General features: G+C 41.3%; 1 protein-coding gene across 1 annotated transcript; it reads right to left on the bottom strand.

The window, feature by feature from the left end:
* Positions 1-679: 679 nt before the first annotated feature.
* On the bottom strand, positions 680-15,618 carry LOC128474951 (uncharacterized). Its single transcript, XM_053457389.1, has 7 exons — positions 15,531-15,618; positions 9,640-9,771; positions 7,861-7,936; positions 5,616-5,683; positions 5,125-5,298; positions 1,815-1,904; positions 680-971 (listed from the first exon to the last, which is right to left on the bottom strand). The coding sequence occupies exons 2-7, from the start codon at positions 9,755-9,757 to the stop codon at positions 856-858; spliced, it is 642 nt and encodes a 213-aa protein (XP_053313364.1). The 5' UTR covers positions 9,758-9,771; positions 15,531-15,618; the 3' UTR covers positions 680-855.
* Positions 15,619-19,796: the final 4,178 nt, after the last annotated feature.

Here is a 19,796-nt window from a genome sequence, read left to right as displayed (position 1 = left end):
TCTACCAAGTAAATGACATCAGGAGAGGGCAGATACTTGCCATTTATCCTAATCCCTTTTAGCTGGGTGAAACTTCTAACTTGTAAAGGCTGGAAAACTACCTAAGGTCAAAAAAAGCAATTTCCACAGAAAAGCTAAAACGCCAGAAAAAACGCCAAAACGCAGGTAAATGCAGTGGCAGTTTTCTTGGCAGTTTTCATGGCGTTTTTCATCAAGAAAAAAACGCCGGACAAAAACCCAAGTGGAAACCTAGCCTTAGTGCTCCAAATGCAACTAACAGTGTAGTGGTTGTTAACAGTCTATAGTAGTATATCAATAACCATTAGCAGTTATTGTGCTTTGACAAGCAGAAGCATTACTTAAACCAAAGTTCACAATTATCATTACACTAAAATTGTTGCATTGTTAGTAGAGAGAAATAGTAAATTAATTGGCTAAAACCGACATTCCATTAACATGCAGGTTACGTATTGTGTGAGTACTTACACATGTAATATAAATATGTATACACACACACACATAAATGTATACATATATAGATGGCTACAATGCCGCTCACCCAACTATGTGTTCCTTGCTAACTATCTCCATTCCCAACTATCCTTTGTAAACCGTATTGGACCCTGATTTATATTATGGGGCCTTTTGTACAAAATAATTGCAGTATTAGTTGCCACAATGCTTTTTAATGCTTTAATGTTTACTGGAAATATGTTTAACAAATAAAATAAAAAAATCAGGAAAAGCAACAGCAACATATAATAAATATGATGTACATTTTTATAATCCAAAAGGATTGCCCATAGTTTACAATTAACAGATGTATGCATGCATACCCCTATCTTTCCAAATTCACTATTCACGTTTCATATATTCATGGGGTATCACCACATCATCATAATCATCATCATCACTGGAACTGTCTGGTATTACGTAATCATACTGAAGATGTTCTGTATTTGTTTCACAATCTGAAAAAGATTTAGACATTTTTGTCAAAAAAAACCTAGACATTCATATACTGAGCCAGACTCAAACGTTGAAAATCAATTCATGAGAAAACATGTTAACTTAAATTCAGGGGTGGGCACCAACATTGCGCATGGTGGACATTTACTGGGGCCAGTGGTGGGCAATTTAATGACGTTCTATAGACCTCACAAACCTTGCCACGGACGCTGGTGACACTGGTGCCTATCCTTAGTTTAACTTAAATTCCCCAACCTTAGGTTGCAGAAGCAGAAGTACTCTTCCAGTATGTGCTAAACTTAGCAATGTGCATTTCTAACTTGTTAACGCATTAAACATGGCATCAGAGTCACACAAGAACAAGAGCTACAGCACAATTTTCCACTCCAGACCAATAGATCCCTTAATCCAGGACTGTGCTCTGATAGCTTTGAAATCCATTAGTATTTTAGCACTTTAATTTGGGATGCAGCTGAGTAGGTCTAAATTCCCTTGCATTATAACGTTAGAGTGTGAGAAAGCATGAGTGAGAGTGTGAGAGAACACAAGGGAGTGCATTTATTAATCATGATATAACATAATGCATGTGGATGTGGTTTTGGAAGTTGTGAGGGTGGCAGCATTTCACCCTTGGACCCTGGCAGCACAGTGTCTTGGGTCAGCCCTCCCATAAAAACATGGCTCCTTTGGCATACGTTAGACTGACCTGGGAAACACAGCCCGCCATCATGGTTGCATAAAATTGCCATAAGCTTTGTGCTAATTAAAGAACTATCGCTCTACAATTGAAAAAAGGAATCTGTTATGTTTTTATAGTGCCAAAAATTACACTCTGGATTGCTTACCATCAAAAACAATATATTCATGGTCTGTCATGCTTTCTACATAATAATGACTCTCAGATTTTGTATCTTCCGTCTTTTCAGTTGCATTATCTGTTGTAAAAAATGAAAAATCATAGTTACCTGAGAACAAATTATGTAACAAATATTAAACATGTTAACATATAGAAACTATTTACTCTTACAATTTTAAGTTTTGCTAAACCTTTCTTCCCTGAATTACTTAATTCTGTCACTCAAATCCATAGTAGTGAGTGTACAGCCTGAATGACAGTGTAAATTTGCTGCTCCCTTAAAAATAATTCAACACACAGCCATTAATGTCTAAACCTTGGCAACAAAATTGAGTACAGACCTAAGTCGAAATGTCAAGATTGGGCCCAAAATGTCAATATTTTTTCCAGCACTGCCTTAACCCTCTTGGGCATGGAGTTCACCAGAGTTTCACAGGTTGCCACTGGAGTCCTCTTCCACTCCTCCATGACGACACCACAGAGCTGGTAGATATTAGAGACCTTGTGCTCCCCCACCTTCCGTTTGAGGATGCCCCACAGATGCTCAATAGGGTTTAGGTCTGGAGACATGCTTGGCCAGTCCATCACCTTTATCCTCAGCTTCTTTAGCAAGGCAGTGGTCATCTTGGAGGTGACTTTGGGGTCGTTATGTTGGAATACTGCCCAGTGGCCCAGTTTCTGAAGGGAGGGGATCATGCTCGGCTTCAGTATGTCACAGTACATGTTGATATTCATGGTTCCCTCAATGAACTGTAGCTCCCCAGTGCCGACAGTACTCATGCAGGCCCAGACCAGGACACTCCCACCACCATGTTTGACTGTAGGCAAGACACACTTGTTGCCGCCACACACCCTTGACACCATCTGAACCTAATAAGTTTATCTTGGTCTCATGAGACCACAGAACATGTTTCAGTAATCCATGTCCTTAGTCTGCTTGTCTTCAGCAAACTGTCTGCGGCTTTCTTGTGCATTATCTTTAGAAGAAGCTTCCTTCTGGGAGCCATGCAGACCAATTTGATGCAGTGTGCAGCGTATGGTCTTAACACTGACAGGCTGACCCCCCACCCCTTTAACTTCTGCAACAATGCTGGCAGCACTCATATGTCTATTTCCCAAAGACAACCTCTGGATTTGTCGCTGAGCATGTGCAGTCAACTTCTTTGGTCGACTATGGCGAGGCCTGTTCTGAGTGGAACCTGTCCTGTGAAACCGCTGTATGGTCTTGCCCACCGTGCTGCAGCTCAGTTTCAGGGTCTTGGGAATCTTCTTATAACCTAGGCCATCTTTATGTAGAGCAACAATTATTTTTCTCAGATCCTCAGAGAGTTCTTTGCCATGAGGTGCCATGTTGAACTTCCAGTGACCAGTATGAGAGAGTGTGAGAGCGATTACACCAAACTTAACACACGTGCTCCCCATTCACACCTGAGGCCTTGTAACACTAATGAGTCACATGACCCTGGGGAGCAGAAATGGCTAATTGGGCCCAATTTGGACAATTCCACTTAGGGGTGTACTCACTTTTGTTGCCAAGGTTTAGAAATTAATGGCTGCGTGTTGAGTTATTTTGAGGGGACAGCACATTTACACTGTTATACAGGCTGTACACTCACTACTTTACATTGTAGCCGAGTGTCATTTCTTCAGTGTTGTGACATGAAAAGATATAATAAAATATTTATAAAAATGTGAAGGGTGTACTCACTTTTGTAAGATACTGTACTTACTCTAACACACACTTACACACTCATGGTAACTCACGTTTAGCTACACACACTCATGCCAACACACATACTGTAACGCATCAGCACACCCCGTTTCTCTGGTTCCCCAGGTCGACACCCGAAACCTCAAACTCTCCGCTCATTTCCCCCTTAAATAGGGCTGTGTCTCACCCATTGACATCAGCAGATAGTCCTGGCCGCACCCCTTAAGGGTAGGCTCCAGGTAGCTGGAAGCTCCCAGGTATATATGCATCAGAGACCAGCTACCAACTGCCAACCAGTAGCTAACAGGAGTGAGGTCTGTGTGTTGCCTGTACCTAACCGATGGCTCATGGAGGGTGCCGTCGGGCTGCAGGAAAGGCACTGTAGGGGAGAGCCCATGACCCACAACTTGGGGCAGGACAGGCTCTGTGCCCGATTTATAAAACTGAACTGCTGTTCTGACGCACCCTAGTGGGGTCCTTTTGTGCGTACATGGTGGATCTGTTCCTAAAGCTGTGTTTTGACTCCTGGCCTGTTTGACTACTCTCTGCCACACAATTTTGATCCTATCTGACCAGATCTGTGTACCATACCTGACTATCCTGACTACCTAATCTGTGTACTGGCCTTGGCTACATCTGACTACCGGTTTACTGTACCAAACCTAGCATTGGCTGACTGCCTGTCCTGCATACCTAACCTAGAATCCTGTGGTTACTTGTCCTGAGTATCTACCTCTGACATTAACTATTTACAGGTATCCAGTACCTCTGGCAAGTGCCTTGCTATCCTCTACTACGTACCTATATATTATCTACATCTACTTGAGCCTCAACACTACTGGGATTATCAAAGTCCCAGACCTGGGTGAAGAACTTCTGTGGTGTGTGCTCCTGGGTTAAGGCAGTTATGACACATACTTACACATACACATTCACACTAACACACATATACTTACATATAAACACACAGGGCCGGCCTTAGGGGTGTGTGACCTGTGTGACCGCACAGGGCGCCATGGCAGCAGGGGTGTCTGCCCGGGACTTAAATTAAAACATCGGGGTTTTTGTTGTTGTTTTTTTAACATCCTTCATGTTAAATAAAGGTTTTTAAAAAAAGCTGCTTTAATTTAAGTCCCGGGATATTCCGGCGCTCAACATGAAATGCCAGCACCGCGGTAGAGCGGGAAGACGGATGACTCCCGCTCCCACCGCAGGACTCCGGCAACAAGGTAAGTGAGGATAATGAGAATTAGGGAGATGGAGTAGAAGGGGCGGGGAGTGTAGTTAGAAGGGGCAAAAGGGGGAATAGTGAGAAGGGGCAGAGGGGGGGATAGTGAGAAAGGGCAGGGGGGATAGTGAGAAGGGGCAGAGGGGGGTAGTGAGAAGGGGCAGAGGGGGGGGATAGTGAGAAGGGGCAGAGGGGGGTAGTGAGATGGGGCGCCAGAGGAGTGGTCCGCACAGGGCGCCAGAACACTTAAAGCCGGCTCTGTAAACACACACTATAACACACATTTATACTCATTCCCTTTTTAATTCCCTTACCTACTCACTCCCTCACGCTCTCTCTCACTTTTTTCTTTGCACTTACCCCTTTCCTGCACATTGTGCAAGCAGTTGGCCTTTTGCTGCAGGCTCACGTAATGCGGTGTTCCCACCCCCGCGAGTGGGCCGGTCCAAGTCCCTTCAGCTTTTTTAAGAACTTTGGAGTGGCCCCTGTCCCCAGGCCAGCCCCCCATGCTCATCGCATACATGTTGCGGGGAACTGTAGGAAGAGCGCTAAGGATTAATGATAGTGCTATGTTGCTAAACAGTTCCGTGGTATTTTTAAACCTTCAAAAGCACTTTTAGGTGATAGAGAGCTTTAAAGAGAACAAAAAAAAGAGAGATCTGGCGGTACTCATAAAACAGTGAACTAATCCATTCTCTAGAATTATTTTTCACTATAAATGTTTTAGATTAGTTGAAAAAATCATAATAACCATTTAATTAATGCTCATTTAATAAATAATTGTTAAACATTTTACGATACTAGCATTAGATTATGTGGTCACAGAAGCCACTAATTCAAATAATACTTACGTGTAATAGGCTCTGTTTCTTGCTCTGGTAAAATTTTAGGCAAAAATGATTCATGAGATGTGTTTTGTCTGCAAATATAGACATATAAATCAAAAAGGATGAGTGTTTTTAAGAAGTAAAAAAAGCAGAGGTCAATGTCATGGTCCTTTTTATGTTTCAAAGTTTTAGATACAGTAGGGTTTCTCCTATGTTCTCAAATGTTTCAGCCAATGACATCTAGTAACATATTTTATTATAACCACATTAATATTATATATATATATATATATATATATATATATATATATATATATATATTCATCCCTTGCAATGGCATGATTGTGCATAGGCTGCATTTTGGTGTGTTACTTACTTTTAATAAAAGTGTTTTTTGTTTTTTTAAAGGTGTGTGTGGGGGCGTCATTTTCGGCCACGTGAATGCTGAATTTTCGGTTTTGGTCACAAATTTTCATTTCGCTGCATCCCTGCTATATACTAAGCCAGACACTGAAGTGGTAGGACTACACCACATCAATGTTTGGCTTAGTATATAGTGATAGAGATTATGCTGCATTATTGTCAATGTATAGTGATAGGGATTATGCTGTACCACCGTCAGTGTGTGCCTCAGTATATAGTGATAGGTGTTATGCTGTACCCCGTCAATGTTTGCCTCAGTATATAGTGATAGGTGTTATGCTGTACCACCGTCAGTGCGTGCCTCAGTATATAGCGATAGGTGTTATGATAGGTGTTATGCTGTACCCCTGTCAATGTTTGTCTCAGTATATAATGATAACAGTCAAGCTGTACCACCGTCAATGTTTGCCTCAGTATATGATAGCAGTTATGCTGTACCACCGTCAATGTTTGCCTCAGTATATAATGATAGCAGTTATGCTGTACCACCGTTAATGTTTGCCTCAGTATATAATGATAGCAGTTATCAGTCAATGGCTGCCTCAGTATATAGTGATAGGTGTTATGCTGTACCCCGTCAATGTCTGCTTCAGTATATAATAACAGTTATGTTGTACCCCTGTCAATGTTTGCCTAATGATAGAAGCTATGCAGTTTTAAAGTGTGTGTGGGGGGGGTGCCACATACAGGATCCGCCCCATTGCCACATACTCTAGGTACGCTCCTGGTAATACTCAAAGAATACAGGACCCCAAACAAGTAAGCTGAAATGTACAGGTATCTACCCTAGGGTCAAAAATGTTAATGCAACACAGAGGTACTGTCATTAACTGGTTAATGTCAATATTATTTTTGGACAGAACCCCTACAACAGCATTTGTAACTGTAAAATTTGGCTGTGGTAGGTAAGTCCATAGTTTAAAGTGCATTAAAGGGGGAACTGAACTCATGTACAGGATATGTGGTCAGCAACGTTGAGCCAGGAAGCTAAGCCGTATCCCATACCTTTTCTGTAGTGTAGTGGGGCTGGCAATTGGCAGACAAGTTCTAGTTTAGCATGTTTAGCTGTACACTTAAGACTTCTAATAAAGATTATCTTTTATTTATATAGCACCAACAATTTACGCAGTGCTGCATACATTACATATATTAAAGGGGTCTGAAAAGAATAGAATCGACAGACAAACCGATACATTTAGTGGACAGGGCCCTGCTCGCAAACTTTCAATCTGGAGGGAATGGGGTAAGGACAAACATAAGGAACAGAGAAATGCAAGAGGTAGTGTTGGGTTGAATCACTAACAGGGAAGTTCCAGCAGCTAAGATTGTGTGGCTTCTCTGAGGAAATGGGTTTTGAGGTTTTTCTTGAATGTTGGGGGGCGAAAGCTGAAAGTTCAGTGAAAGTAGGTTCCAGAGGTATAGGGGCAGCACGAGTTAAGTCTTGTAGAGGGGAAAAGGAAGAATTGATAAGTGAGGAAGAGAACCTTAGCCCATGAGAAAAATGTATAGACGAAAGCTTCTCGTTTCCAGTTAATCCTGAACCATTGTTTTACTTGGCTTACAGAGCCAGAGCTTGAACAGAGCTGCAATTCCAGGAAAATAAATAAAAAAGAAATCATGCATATAAAATTACAAGCCTATTTACAAAGCAGGGTCTAGTATTGATTGACTTGTCCAATGTCACACATGTGCCAGCTGCTGAAGCTTGTTTACTAAGGCTTTTTAATGATCATAGATCTGTCAGAAGATAAAATTCCACAGGATATCATGGTTTCACATACACACTGCTAGTAAAAGCAGTTTTTGTTTGCTTGGATGACATGTTAGAATATAGCAGTTAACGTACATGAAAGTGACTGGGTGTTCATGTTGGTCCTCCCTTTTCTTTTGTTTGAAAGACTGTTGGTTCTGTAAAGATATACCTAAAAAGAGAATCAACAGATCAAAAAATAATAAAGGTCAGTAAACTCATCTTTATTTAAACAATCAACTTGGTAAAGGTTAGATATTTCTATGATTTCATACTGGTGGAATTAAAAGCGCAATACTTTCGGTGCCTCTTTAGCGTGTGCTCTACAAGCTTTTGCACTCTACCACCTGAAGCGGACTTTAGTTTATAATCCACCAGCTTTCGGGCTCTACCACCTGAAACAGCTTTGGTGCCACTTTGGTGTTGGCAGCTATTATTGCTCTTTCAAAACGATGTTAGAGTTGGAAGTGGTTATTATTAGTTAATGTGTGGTGAGTGCCCTTAAAAACGATGTTGACCACAAATTTCTATTGCAACATAATATTAAATGAAGAGACTGCAGTTACATTAATTAGGCACCATAGTCTGTTAGAGGAGCCGACGAATATGGAGCCTTTGTGGACCTACCATTCAGTAAAAAAGGAGACACAACAAAAATGTTTTATACTGTCCTTGAAGTCAGAAGTGATAATGCCTATACCTGGGAACTTCTGGGCTCCGGCTACCCGGACCCATCCCTTGTGGTACTCGGCCAGGACTACCCACTGATGTCAGTCAGATGGTCCTGTGACGTTGGCGGGAGGTCCCGCTGACGTCGGGGGTGTTCCCTCTGATGTAACCCCCATTTAAAGGGGAAATGTTTGGGGGAAGCGGTGCTTCACCCGGAGATCTCCAGGTCAAACCCGGAGAGTTCCCAGGTATGGTAATGCCTTTTTCCATTACACAGATTTAAATGGAAAAGCTTTTGGTGTATTTAAGTGTTGTCCCAATGCATTGTATTGTATACATTTTCATGAATGAGCCAGTAGAGCACACACTGAGCCGCTAGAACCACATCGTAAAATAAAAAGGTACAGGAAACTTTGCAAACCCTACATTTAAAAAAAAATATATCACCTGAAAAGGTACAATGCAAAAAGATTATTTCAGTGTCATTTTTATTATTATTTATATATTTAGAGCAACAACATTCCCCAATCCTTTATATGAAAAAAACATGATATTAAACTAATAAATAGATAGTAAGCACGCAAATAAAAGGGCCTTCTCCTTCTGTCCCAGTATGCTTTAATGTGTGCTAAGGATATTTTAAATTGTCTGTTAAATATTGCCATGGTCCCCTACTGTAACTGTGTTACGGAAACATCTGGAGCTATATAATATGCTATAAATATTTTTTTGAAAACCTTTTTTAACCATTTTAACCAGTTAACCATTTTAATGTAGTTTCTGACATAACATATATTATTGTATTATGTTTAACATAAGGTGCAGGGGCACAAACAGTAACCAAAACAACAAGAAAAACAGGCATGTGATATGGCTTCCGCAGAATGTAACATGAACAGCAATAATTTTGGATTAATATGAAATAGAACATGGATTATGATTGAACAAAAAGCAGTAAATGAAACCAGACTTCTAGGGGTCTTAATCCAGGCATTGTCTATATTACACAATGCTGAGATATACAAAAAAAGGCATTGCAAAGTATAGGGTTCCACTATGTTTTCTAACAGGGACAGTTAAGAGGGCTTCATTTTTTAGTTCAGTCAAAGAAAACAAAGAAAAAGTGTATTGTTACCCTAAGAAAATATTTATATTTTGTCTACCCACCCAATATTTGTAAATAATAATACAGTTTCATTAACTCACGTTTTGATTTTTTTTTTAGACAAATGCAAACTGTAATGAGGCTGAAAATACCAGTAAAAAGAATAATCCCAGCAAACAAAAGCAGCCAGAAATACTGCCTGTACCAGACCTTCCCCATTCGCAGATCCAACTCTGCAATAAAGAATAAAGGAAAAAACTGAAAAAAAATATTTACTTGTTTACAACATAGTACAATACAAAAAAAATGTGTTGTAATTTCTCTTATTTTCAAGTCATAATGAAATTCTGTTAAAAGCAAAACCTTGTATCACCATAAAGCCGCATGGCCATGGAAGTAAATACTGAATTCTATATAATAAGATCATATACCAAATCATACAAATCTAATTTACAAATGTATTTAGCCCATTGTTGTTTAAATTATTTTTAACCCCTTAATGACAAAGCCCGTACATGTACAGGCTCAAAATGCATTGTTTTCAATGGGTTTGGGGACCGCCCATTGTCCTTAAGGGGTTAATACGGTACATGTGGTTTAAGAAAGGCTTGCCAATATCCAGAACTGTTAACAAAATAATGTATAACTTCTGCATTTGAACTTCTGCATTTGATTGAGTATTAAATTGATTTTTTTAAAAAAAGAAGTAATTTACATTTTTGGAAATGCTAAAGTGAAACTGAATATTGATTAACAGAAAATGCCCTTTTGTTTTATGACATGTGATGGCATAAGTAAAATTTATCTGAATTGTCTATAGGAATATTTTCCATTATTTACATTACTGTATAGTGTTTGTGATGAAATAAACAAAAATTTTACATTTTCCCAAAAAAAAATCCAGCTTACAAATTCACTAAAGCCAATTTGCATTAACACAAGTAAACATAGTAGGAGATGTGGAAAAAAAGGAGACAAGAAGCAAATTTGTAAGCTTTAATGAGTTGGAAATTTAATTGGAACTCACAACCGAACTAGGAGCCAAGAAACAAATCTACCACCTTCTTCATTACATTTAATAAATACTAAAATAAATAAATATTAAAAATGAACCCCTACCAACTAAAGGGGATGAACACTTAATGCTCCCCTTCTTCCGCCCTATGCTAGTTGGGGTAGTTAAATAATGACCTCTCATCCTCTTCTAATGAGAATGGAGGTGTTAAATAATGTATACAAACTTTATGGAGGCACATCCAAAATGTGCCTCCCCTCACCTCCCTTTCCATTCTCAGTATCACTTGGGGTGGCATCTTTGCTCCACCTCTTGCCAATTGAGTGATGGGGGATTCATTTAAAAAAATACCCATTCCCCTTAACCTTCCTGAAGGGGGATGTGGTGCATCCAGGCAACCTTTGGGGACATGCAATTTCATCTTGCACTCACATGCCCACACCTGAAACTCACAGAATTTAAAGTTGCATACCAGTTGTGTCTGGCCATTCAGGTTAACCCTTAACTCCATTGACCACTCAGCTTCTTAATAAATACACCCAAGAGCGTGGATATGTAAATATATCATGTGATAAGCAGTGGCGTCTTAAAGCATGGGCACACCACAGAGCCCCTAGAACAAAAGCATATCTATAGGAAGGGGAAGTATGAACCAGCATGTTTGTGTGTATGGGCAAGCATCCATGTGTGTAAGGGCAGTTTATTTGTGTGTATATGGGTAAGGCATATGTGTGATTGTAAGCAGACATGTGTAAGGGCAGTGTATGTGTGTGTACATGTGTGTATGGGCAGGCATGTGTAAGGACCAGGGGCGCCCGAAATCTAATCTAAATGGCCGCTGGGTGCTGATGCCGCCGGCCGGCGCAACTTTAATACTTTTTTTTAAAATTTAATATGGCAAGCCGGATCGGCTATTAAATGGGAAAAAAAATAGTATTAAAGCAGCGCCGGCCGGCGGCATCAGCACCCAGCGGCCGTATGTGATGGCCGCCAAGTGATGGGAGCAGCGTGAGGGGTGAAAGCTCCGCCCCCTCGCACTCACCTTTCACCCCTCACGCTGCTCCCATCACTATGCGGCCATCAGATTGTTGGAAATCGAATCTAAACGGCCGCTGGGTGCTGATGCTGCCAGCCGGCGCTACTTTAATACTTTATTTATTTATTTTTAATATGGCAAGCCGATCCGGCATATTAAATAAATAAAAAAAGGATTAAAGTAGCTCCGGCCGGTGGCATCAGCACCCAGCGGCCGTTTAGATAAGTTTTCCAGCAGTCTGATGGCCGCATAGTGATTGGAGCAGCGTGAGGGGTCAAAGGTGAGTGCGAGGGGGCGGAGCCACTTCACTTGACTTGCCCCCCAGGCCTTAGGCTGCCAGCCCTCCCCTGGTAAGGACAATGTATGTGTAAATATGTGTGTGTAAGGGAAGAGTATATGGGCAGTGCATATGTGTGTGTAAAGGCAGTGTATGTGAATTAATGCCCCCACACCCTTGCATATTGCCCCCTTTTAGTACTATGTCAGCCTTGGCACCAGGATTACATCCACAGAACCAGCCTAGCACCCAGATTGGAAGCATAGGACCTCCAAAAAGTCTGCCTGTGGCATCCTAGCCTCAAACACCCTCCCTGCACCATGCTTCCCCCTTCACACATGTGAATTTACTAATTCACAAACATGAATTCACTCATTCTGAAGAAAAATCCAGGCTGGGAATATATATTAAATGGGAAAACGCTGGGAACGACTGACATGGAAAAGGAGTTTTAGTTAACAGTAAATTTACCTGTAGTGACCAGTGTCAGGCAGCTGCTGCTAAGGCAAATAAAATCATGGGGTGCATCAAAAGGGGCATAGATGCCCACGACAAGGAAATAATTCTACCACTGTACAAGTCACTAGTCAGACCACACATGGAATACTGTGTACAGTACTGGGCACCAGTGTACAAGAAAGATGTAGTGGAGCTGGAGAGGGTTCAAAGACGGGCAACCAGAGTAATAAGGGGAATGGAAGGACTACAGTACCCAGAAAGATTATCAGAATTAGGGTTATTTAGTTTGGAAAAAAGACGGCTTAGGGGGGACTTAATAACTATGTATAAATATATAAGGGGGCAGTACAGAGATCACTCCCAGGACCTATTTATTCCCAGGACTGTATCTATAACAAGGGGACATCCTCTACGGCTGGAGGAAAGAAGGTTTCTACACCAGCACAGACGGGGGTTCTTTACAGTAAGAGCAGTGAGATTATGGAACTTTCTGCCAGAGGAAGTGGTAATGGTAAACGAAAAGAGTTCAAAAGGAGCCTGGACGTGTTTCTTGAAAGCAATAATATTACAAGTTATGGATATTAGATTAATAGGGACAGAACGTTGATCCAGGGATTTATTCTGATTGCCATATTTGGAGTCGGGAAGGAATTTTCTCCCTGGTATGGGGCAATTGGCATCTGCTTCATAAGGGTTTTTTGCCTTCCTCTGGATCAACACAGTAGGGACACCATATGTATATAGGTTGAACTTGATGGACTTTGGTCTTTTTTCAACCTTATGAACTATGTTACTATGTTACTATGTTACTATTCATATACTCACTCACAGATACTCATTCACAAAGATGAATTCCCTCAATCACACATACTTCTTCTGAATGAGTATCTGTGAGTGAGTATATGAATGAGTGAATTAATGTTTGTGAATTAGTAAATTCACCCTCCCCCTTACCTGAACTGCAGATCTCTCTGTGCAGCTCGCAGACTTCCGCGGGGGGGCGCTGCTTCCCTATGTGTTGCCCGCACTCTGTGCGAACAAATTCTCTTTAACCGCCCAGGGGAAGCAGGGCACATGTGACGCAAATTGACGTGACACCACTGTATGTGTGTGTAAGGGCAGGGTATAAGTGTGTGCATGGGCAGGCTTGTGTAAGGGCATTGTATATGTATATGTGTGTGTTGGCATCCACTGCGTGACATCATACCCTTGCCCATCAGACTCATTCCAGCTAGCCCTCCCATGCTTTCTCTTACATGTACTTCTGTTTCTGTTGATTAATCCTCCCCTCCCAAGCAAATTTTTTGTCATATTACTTGTTGAGAAACTTTAAATGTCACTTTCCCTTCCTGTTTCCATGCAGCAAATCTCTGCTTCTCATAAAAAACACATCCCACATACATCACACACACTTACCAATGTTTTTCCTGTCCTAGGGTTGTAGGAGTTTCTGTGGCAAACAAAGGGATCTGGGTATCAAGTAGGGTTTCCAAATTCAAAATGGGAAAAATAGCCTTAACACAGCGGATTAGTAACAACAGCCATGGTGCAATGCAATTATGTATCAATCCATCAATTTGGCACCATGATACAGCTAACCACACGTAAGCACACACGGAACATTTGTATTCCAGTATAAGCTACACACACAAAGGTTTTGGAAGCCAACATTAAAATGTTCGCCACACACATGCATTAAATGTTTGAACTTCAGTATTAAAGAGGCTTAACTAAACAAAGACAAGCGTGGAAAAGGTTAGGACTACTCTTTATCTGCAGTGAGAAGGAAGTCTGCCTGCGCCAGTGCTTGGTGCAAATTGTTACGTTGTATCTGTCAGGCTGTTGCTCTTGCAGCCAACGTCAAACCAGGCTGTCAGAACACAGCCTTTGCCCATCTTAAAAAAAATCTCCATATATCAGGATATTTAACCAGGAGCCATGTTGATCTTTGCAAAAAAAAATAAAAAATGTTCAAGCCGGTCAAATACCAACCACTTAGCAACCCTAGTATCAGGGGAAATAGAACCATGTACTTTCTGCCTGAGATTTTGCTGAGGATATAGTCATAATGGACAAATTTTTTGTGTACCATGCAACAAAAAAACCAAACAATTATTACAGGGCAAATACGATAAATGCCATGTGACACAAGCAGACACTGATAGTTTGTTGCCATGAAAAATGAAAAGCTTCTTATAATGTGTAAATCTTATCAAGCTCTTAACTTTTAGGCACAAAGGATAAACAGCTGTTGGTGGGAATTTGGTTTTCCAGACAATGCAGACTTCTATATAGGATGGGATGACCAAACATTAGCAGTCAAATGGTTGAGCAGAATAGCTCAGTGATTTAAAACATGGCATAGTCATAGGATGCCACCTTTGCCCTAAGGCCCGGCCCTACTAGATCTGCCTGGTCTGCTGTAAGGGCTATCAATGTGAAGTGGAAGTGTCTAGGAGTAACAACAGCCCAGCCATGAAGTGGTAGACCAGGCACACTCACAGACGAGGCTGCTGAGTGCAAAAGTGCATAACGCATACAAATTGTGTGTCTTCTGTAGCATCACTGACTACAGAGCTCCATATTGCAACATCAGTGCAAGTAGTGTGCGTCGAGAGCTGAGCAACTGCACACAAGACAAAGATCACCGTGCCAAGCATTGGCTGTAGTGGTGTCAAGCACACAGACAGTAGACTTTGCAACAGTGGAAACATGTTGTCTAATGGACAAATCTGAGCTTGGTAGATGGCAGGAGAAGTATATTTTTTAATATAAATACAAACGTATGAAATTTTTTTTTTTCCTGTGTCCTTTTTTTGAGCTGTATACATCTTTTATATAAGTACAATTGTTTTCAGGGGCTCTTAATATCTGATATGTAGTTAAGTTTCACTACGGTACTTATTTTGTAGTCCTGTTGTATACTATTTTTTTCCAGCATTTCATTTATTTTCTGTATAATATTTTGTGTACTTTTAAATAAAGAATTCTAGTTAAATTTAGTTTGTTTTATTGTATTTAAATAAACAGCCTTATTTAAAGTGGCAGTGGTGAATACTAATATAGAATGCTTAAACAGAATATATAAAGCATCACAAGTTCAAAAAGCCCGTGTTAAAACCAACACTACACAATATATATATATTTATATAATTGGTCAACAAGATGATACATGTTATCAGGACTAGGTCAATAAATGGCTTACCTTCACACTGAAACTATTCAATCAAGTGAGTGTTACAAAGAACATCCAGGCAGAACCCAGTAAGTCAATGCTTCCTTTCCCATTTCGTGACTGATAGGAGGGTCAGCCTGAATTCTGAACAAAATTATATTTCAACATAGTTTCTCTAGCTTCCTGTTTGTGGTCTTAAGTGTCTGAGACACATTCATAGGACTGAATTTCAAACAAGAATTTGGAACATCTGCGAATGTGAATATGGAACAATACATTTGCTAAGATCAATGACTCCACAAGGAAACCAAGACTAAAACTTTTTAATAAATGGTCCCCATTCATTGTGACTCTATCGATCAGGCAGGTACTTTTTAACACATTTATATTTACAGAATGTTTCTCCCTTCAAATGATAACAGGCATACACCCTATGCAGGGATTTAAATGGTCACAGGGCACCAGGGATTGGGCATCAGTGTTCTATCTAAGGCTAAAGGGTCTGGCGACATCCGACAGGTCCCAGCTGGATTGGCAGATGAGGGGCAAGCCTAACTGGCAATCTAGCTGGAAATTGCAATTGAGTACATTGTTCTAATTGTCAAGCCATTTTGTTACTCTAGATGAGCACAATGTTATATGTAGAATTGGACACCAGCCAACTCTTCGTGTTCGTCTTTGCAGGAAAAAAAATCTTCGTATTGCACGAATATTCGGCCGTTCCTGTGTTCAGTTCGGGCGAATATTCGTGTACATTCTTCATGTTAGTTTTTTGTAGAGGGGGTTAATACGGGTGTTAACGCGGTACACACTAGCTTTGGCGCCAGGATCTTAAAGGTCCGTACCAGCAACTCTATTGGTCGCCTGCAGGGGCCTCCTCTGGCATCAACCAATTGCCGCCGCCATGTTTTGTTTTTTTCGATATTCAGGCTGAACGACGGAAATGCACCCTTCGTGTTCGTTTTCATGTTCGCCTGAATACGAATGCACAAGTCTAGTTATATCTCACATTCATTTGTTCTGGATGTTAAGGTCTAATGTGTGGGGGATGAAAAGCTCTTGTAGCCAATCCCAGAGACGCTGAGTTCCTGCGCTCCATTAAATGTGATATGCATTGCTCTAGTACTATTGGTTAATTTTTTCCTTTTTTAAGTAATACTCATGATATCTTCATGTAACTGTTTATTGTACAACACTGTTTTTTTACGCATATATGCCAAAGATTACTCTTTTCAGGGGGATGCTTAGTTACCATGAAATTTCTGTGTGATATCTAGTTTACTTTTGCATAAAACCCAAACATATTTTCACACATTTATCTTCGTGTTTTAACACCTAGAGTGGATATTGCAGAAACGGACATGGTGATTGTGTAAATGGTAGCATAATAGACTAAGTCTACGGCCGATTCTAAGATTTCAATTTCATGAATTGAAAAAAAAACAATTGGCTAGGTAGGTATTAAAGTGGCATTACATTTTTGAACTCCTAAGAAAATGATTACATGGACCTTACATAAAAATAAGGTTTGCAGAATCGTAAAAATTCTTAAACATCCTGACTGGCAATATCGACTTCTGCCTGCAGTCTTGTCCCTGGTGTTTATTGCCCAAGTTGGTCTCTGACAATTAAGAAACCAGCTTTATCCAAAGAGTGAGGATTAATTTTAATCAGAGTGTTTCCCTCCCAGGGCTAGCTGCTTTAAATAGCACAAACTGGTGGAAATAGAGGACTATGGGCGGTCCCAGCAATTTGTCTATGGAGCTGATCATCTTTGCCTGAGCTTTGCCCTCGAACAGCTTATCTGCACCATCTTTGCCCCCAAACACCTGGTCTTTGCCATCATTGCCATCAAACAGCTTATATGTGCCTTCTTCACCAACATACACTCTGGCACACATATATAAAAACACAAATTTACACATGATAACACACCTACACTGCTTACACATACACTTACTCATACTCAGTAACACACATGCATACACGCATACACAGGATTAGAGCATCTCCAAAACTGGTCTGCAGTGGTCGCTACCTATCAAAAGTGGTCTAAGAAAAGAAAAGGGGTGAACCGGCAACAGGGTCAAGGGCAACCAAGGCTCATTGATGCTCCGGCGGGGCGAAGGCTGGCCCATGTGGTGAAATCCAACAGACAGTGGCGTCGGCCATTTTTTTTGTAATAGACGCGGAGGAGAGAGAGAGGCGCCGAGCGATCGCTGAGGAATAAGTTCTCAGCAACCGTTCGGCGCCTCTCACTCTTCTCCGCGAGGCCTCTGCCTTGGTCGCAGTGCCGGCATTTCAAGCCGAGCGCCGGTATATGATGTCATATCCGGCGCTCAGCAGTGAAGCCGCGCACACTGCGACAGAACCAGGGAGACGGGCACTTCGCGATCCCACCGCTGGACTTCTACAAGCCCAAGGTAAGTGAACTTCAAAGGGGGGAGAGGGTAGAAAGTTAGGAGAGGGTTAGAGAGTGAGAAGAGGTAGAGGTAGGGAGAGGGAATAGATAGGATAGATTGGGAGGGAGAGGGGATAGATAGGATAGATTGGGAGGGAGAGGGGATAGATAGGATTGATTGGGAGGGAGAGGGGGTAGATAGGATAGATTGGGAGGGAGAGGGGGTAGATAGGATAGATTGGGAGAGAGAGGGGATAGATAGGATAGGGAGAGGTGGTAGATAGGATAGATAAGGAGGGAGAGGTGGTAGGGAGGGAGGGAGAGGTGGTAGGGAGGGAGAGGGGTTAGATAGGGTAGGGACGGCAAGGGGTTATATAGAGTAGATAGGATAGATTGGGAGGGAGAGGGGTAGATAGGATAGATAGGGAGGGAGAGGGGGTATATAGGGAGGGAGAGGTGATAGATAGGGAGGGAGAGGGGGTAGATATGATAGATTGGGAGGGAGAGGGGGTAGATAGGGAGGGAGAGGGGGTAGATAGGGTAGATAAGGAGGGAGAGGTGGTAGGGAGAGGGATTAGGGAGGGAGGGAGAGGGGTTAGATAGGGTAGGGACAGAGAGGTGTTAGATAGGGTAGATAGGGAGGGAGAGGGGGTAGATAGGGAGGGAGAGGGGGTAGATGGGGAGAAAGGAGGGTGACAATAATATTGAAATAAAGAGTCAGAATGAGAGAGATAATGAATGGATTAATGTGTGGATGCATTAATGAATATGTGTAAATAATTTGTGTGAAAGAATAAATGATTGTGTGAATTAGTGAGTGACTGTAAAAGTGTTTGTGAATCATAGGTGTATTATTGATTTGTCAAAAAAGCAAAGATGGTATAAGCAGGGTGTTTAGGCAGTGGGGACAAAGATGGCACAGATAGTGTGTTTATGGGGCAAACATGGCTTACGTTCAGCTGTTTGGGGACAAAGTTGACTCATGCTGGGCTGTTTGGCGACAAAGATGGCACGTCCTATGTATGTGTAATTTGGGTGCTGGTCAGGTTCTATGTGGGCAATGTGAACGCCAGGGTTGGCTTTGGGGTGTGTGACCAGTGATCTATGCCTGTCATTTAGGAGGGTTTAGCTTTACCTTTAATGCAGAGTTTATATGTAATTTCCAATTGATATATACCTGCAAAGCTGGGTTTTGTGTTATTCTGTTGATCTGTATCGGCTATATTTCCATACATTATTTATGTTTACCTGCAAATATAGGATTTGTATGTCTTATTCAGTTGATCAATACCTGGAGTGCTGTTTCCATGTGTTGTTTATTTGATCTATACCTTCAGTGCTGAGTGTACATGGGATTTCCAGTTGATATATACCTGCAATGCTGGGTTTGTGTGTTCTGTTGGTTTATACCTGCAATGCTATGTTTCCATACATTATTTATGTATACCTGCAAATACAAGTTTTTTTTATCTCATTCAGTTGCATGTGCTGTTTCCATGTGTTGTTTATTTGATCTATACCTGAACTACAGGGTGTAAGTAAAAGAGCGGTATGGTTTAGTGAATGAGGGGACAAAGGGACTCTGGGGATGATTACAGGGGAGAGGACCTCTCAATGTCACGGTGCAGGACTGACTCTCACGGTCTTCCTCTGATCTGAAGTCAGTGTAGCGGAGGGAGTGATTGCATGCAAGGAAGCGTTGAGCAGGGCCCAAGCTTGGGTAGGGTCCACTTTTTTCACTATAAAATATATTGGCAGCAGGTTCTAATATTTATATATATATTGGCAGCAGGGGCAAATATTTATATATGTTTTGGCAGCAGGGGCTAATATTTATTTATATATTGACAGCAGTGTTTAATATTTATATATATTGGCAGCAGCGTCTAATATTA

This window comes from Spea bombifrons, chromosome 2 (assembly GCF_027358695.1).
Source record: "Spea bombifrons isolate aSpeBom1 chromosome 2, aSpeBom1.2.pri, whole genome shotgun sequence".
In the NCBI taxonomy this organism is placed as follows: Eukaryota; Metazoa; Chordata; class Amphibia; order Anura; family Pelobatidae; genus Spea; species Spea bombifrons.
The sequence above is the reverse complement of the archived record's forward strand: the minus strand, read 5'-3'. Positions and strand labels throughout refer to the sequence as shown.

Bases quoted from the DNA above. Each gene is read 5' to 3' on its own strand.
- LOC128474951 (XM_053457389.1), bottom strand. From the start codon at position 9,757: ATGGGGAAGGTCTGGTACAGGCAGTATTTCTGGCTGCTTTTGTTTGCT. The intron at 1,905-5,124 runs GTAAGTGCAAAG...TTTTTACAACAG, and splicing joins GCACAATGTGCAGGAAAGGG to ATAATGCAACTGAAAAGACG. The intron at 972-1,814 runs GTAAGCAATCCA...AATCTTTTTCAG, and splicing joins TGAATATATTGTTTTTGATG to ATTGTGAAACAAATACAGAA.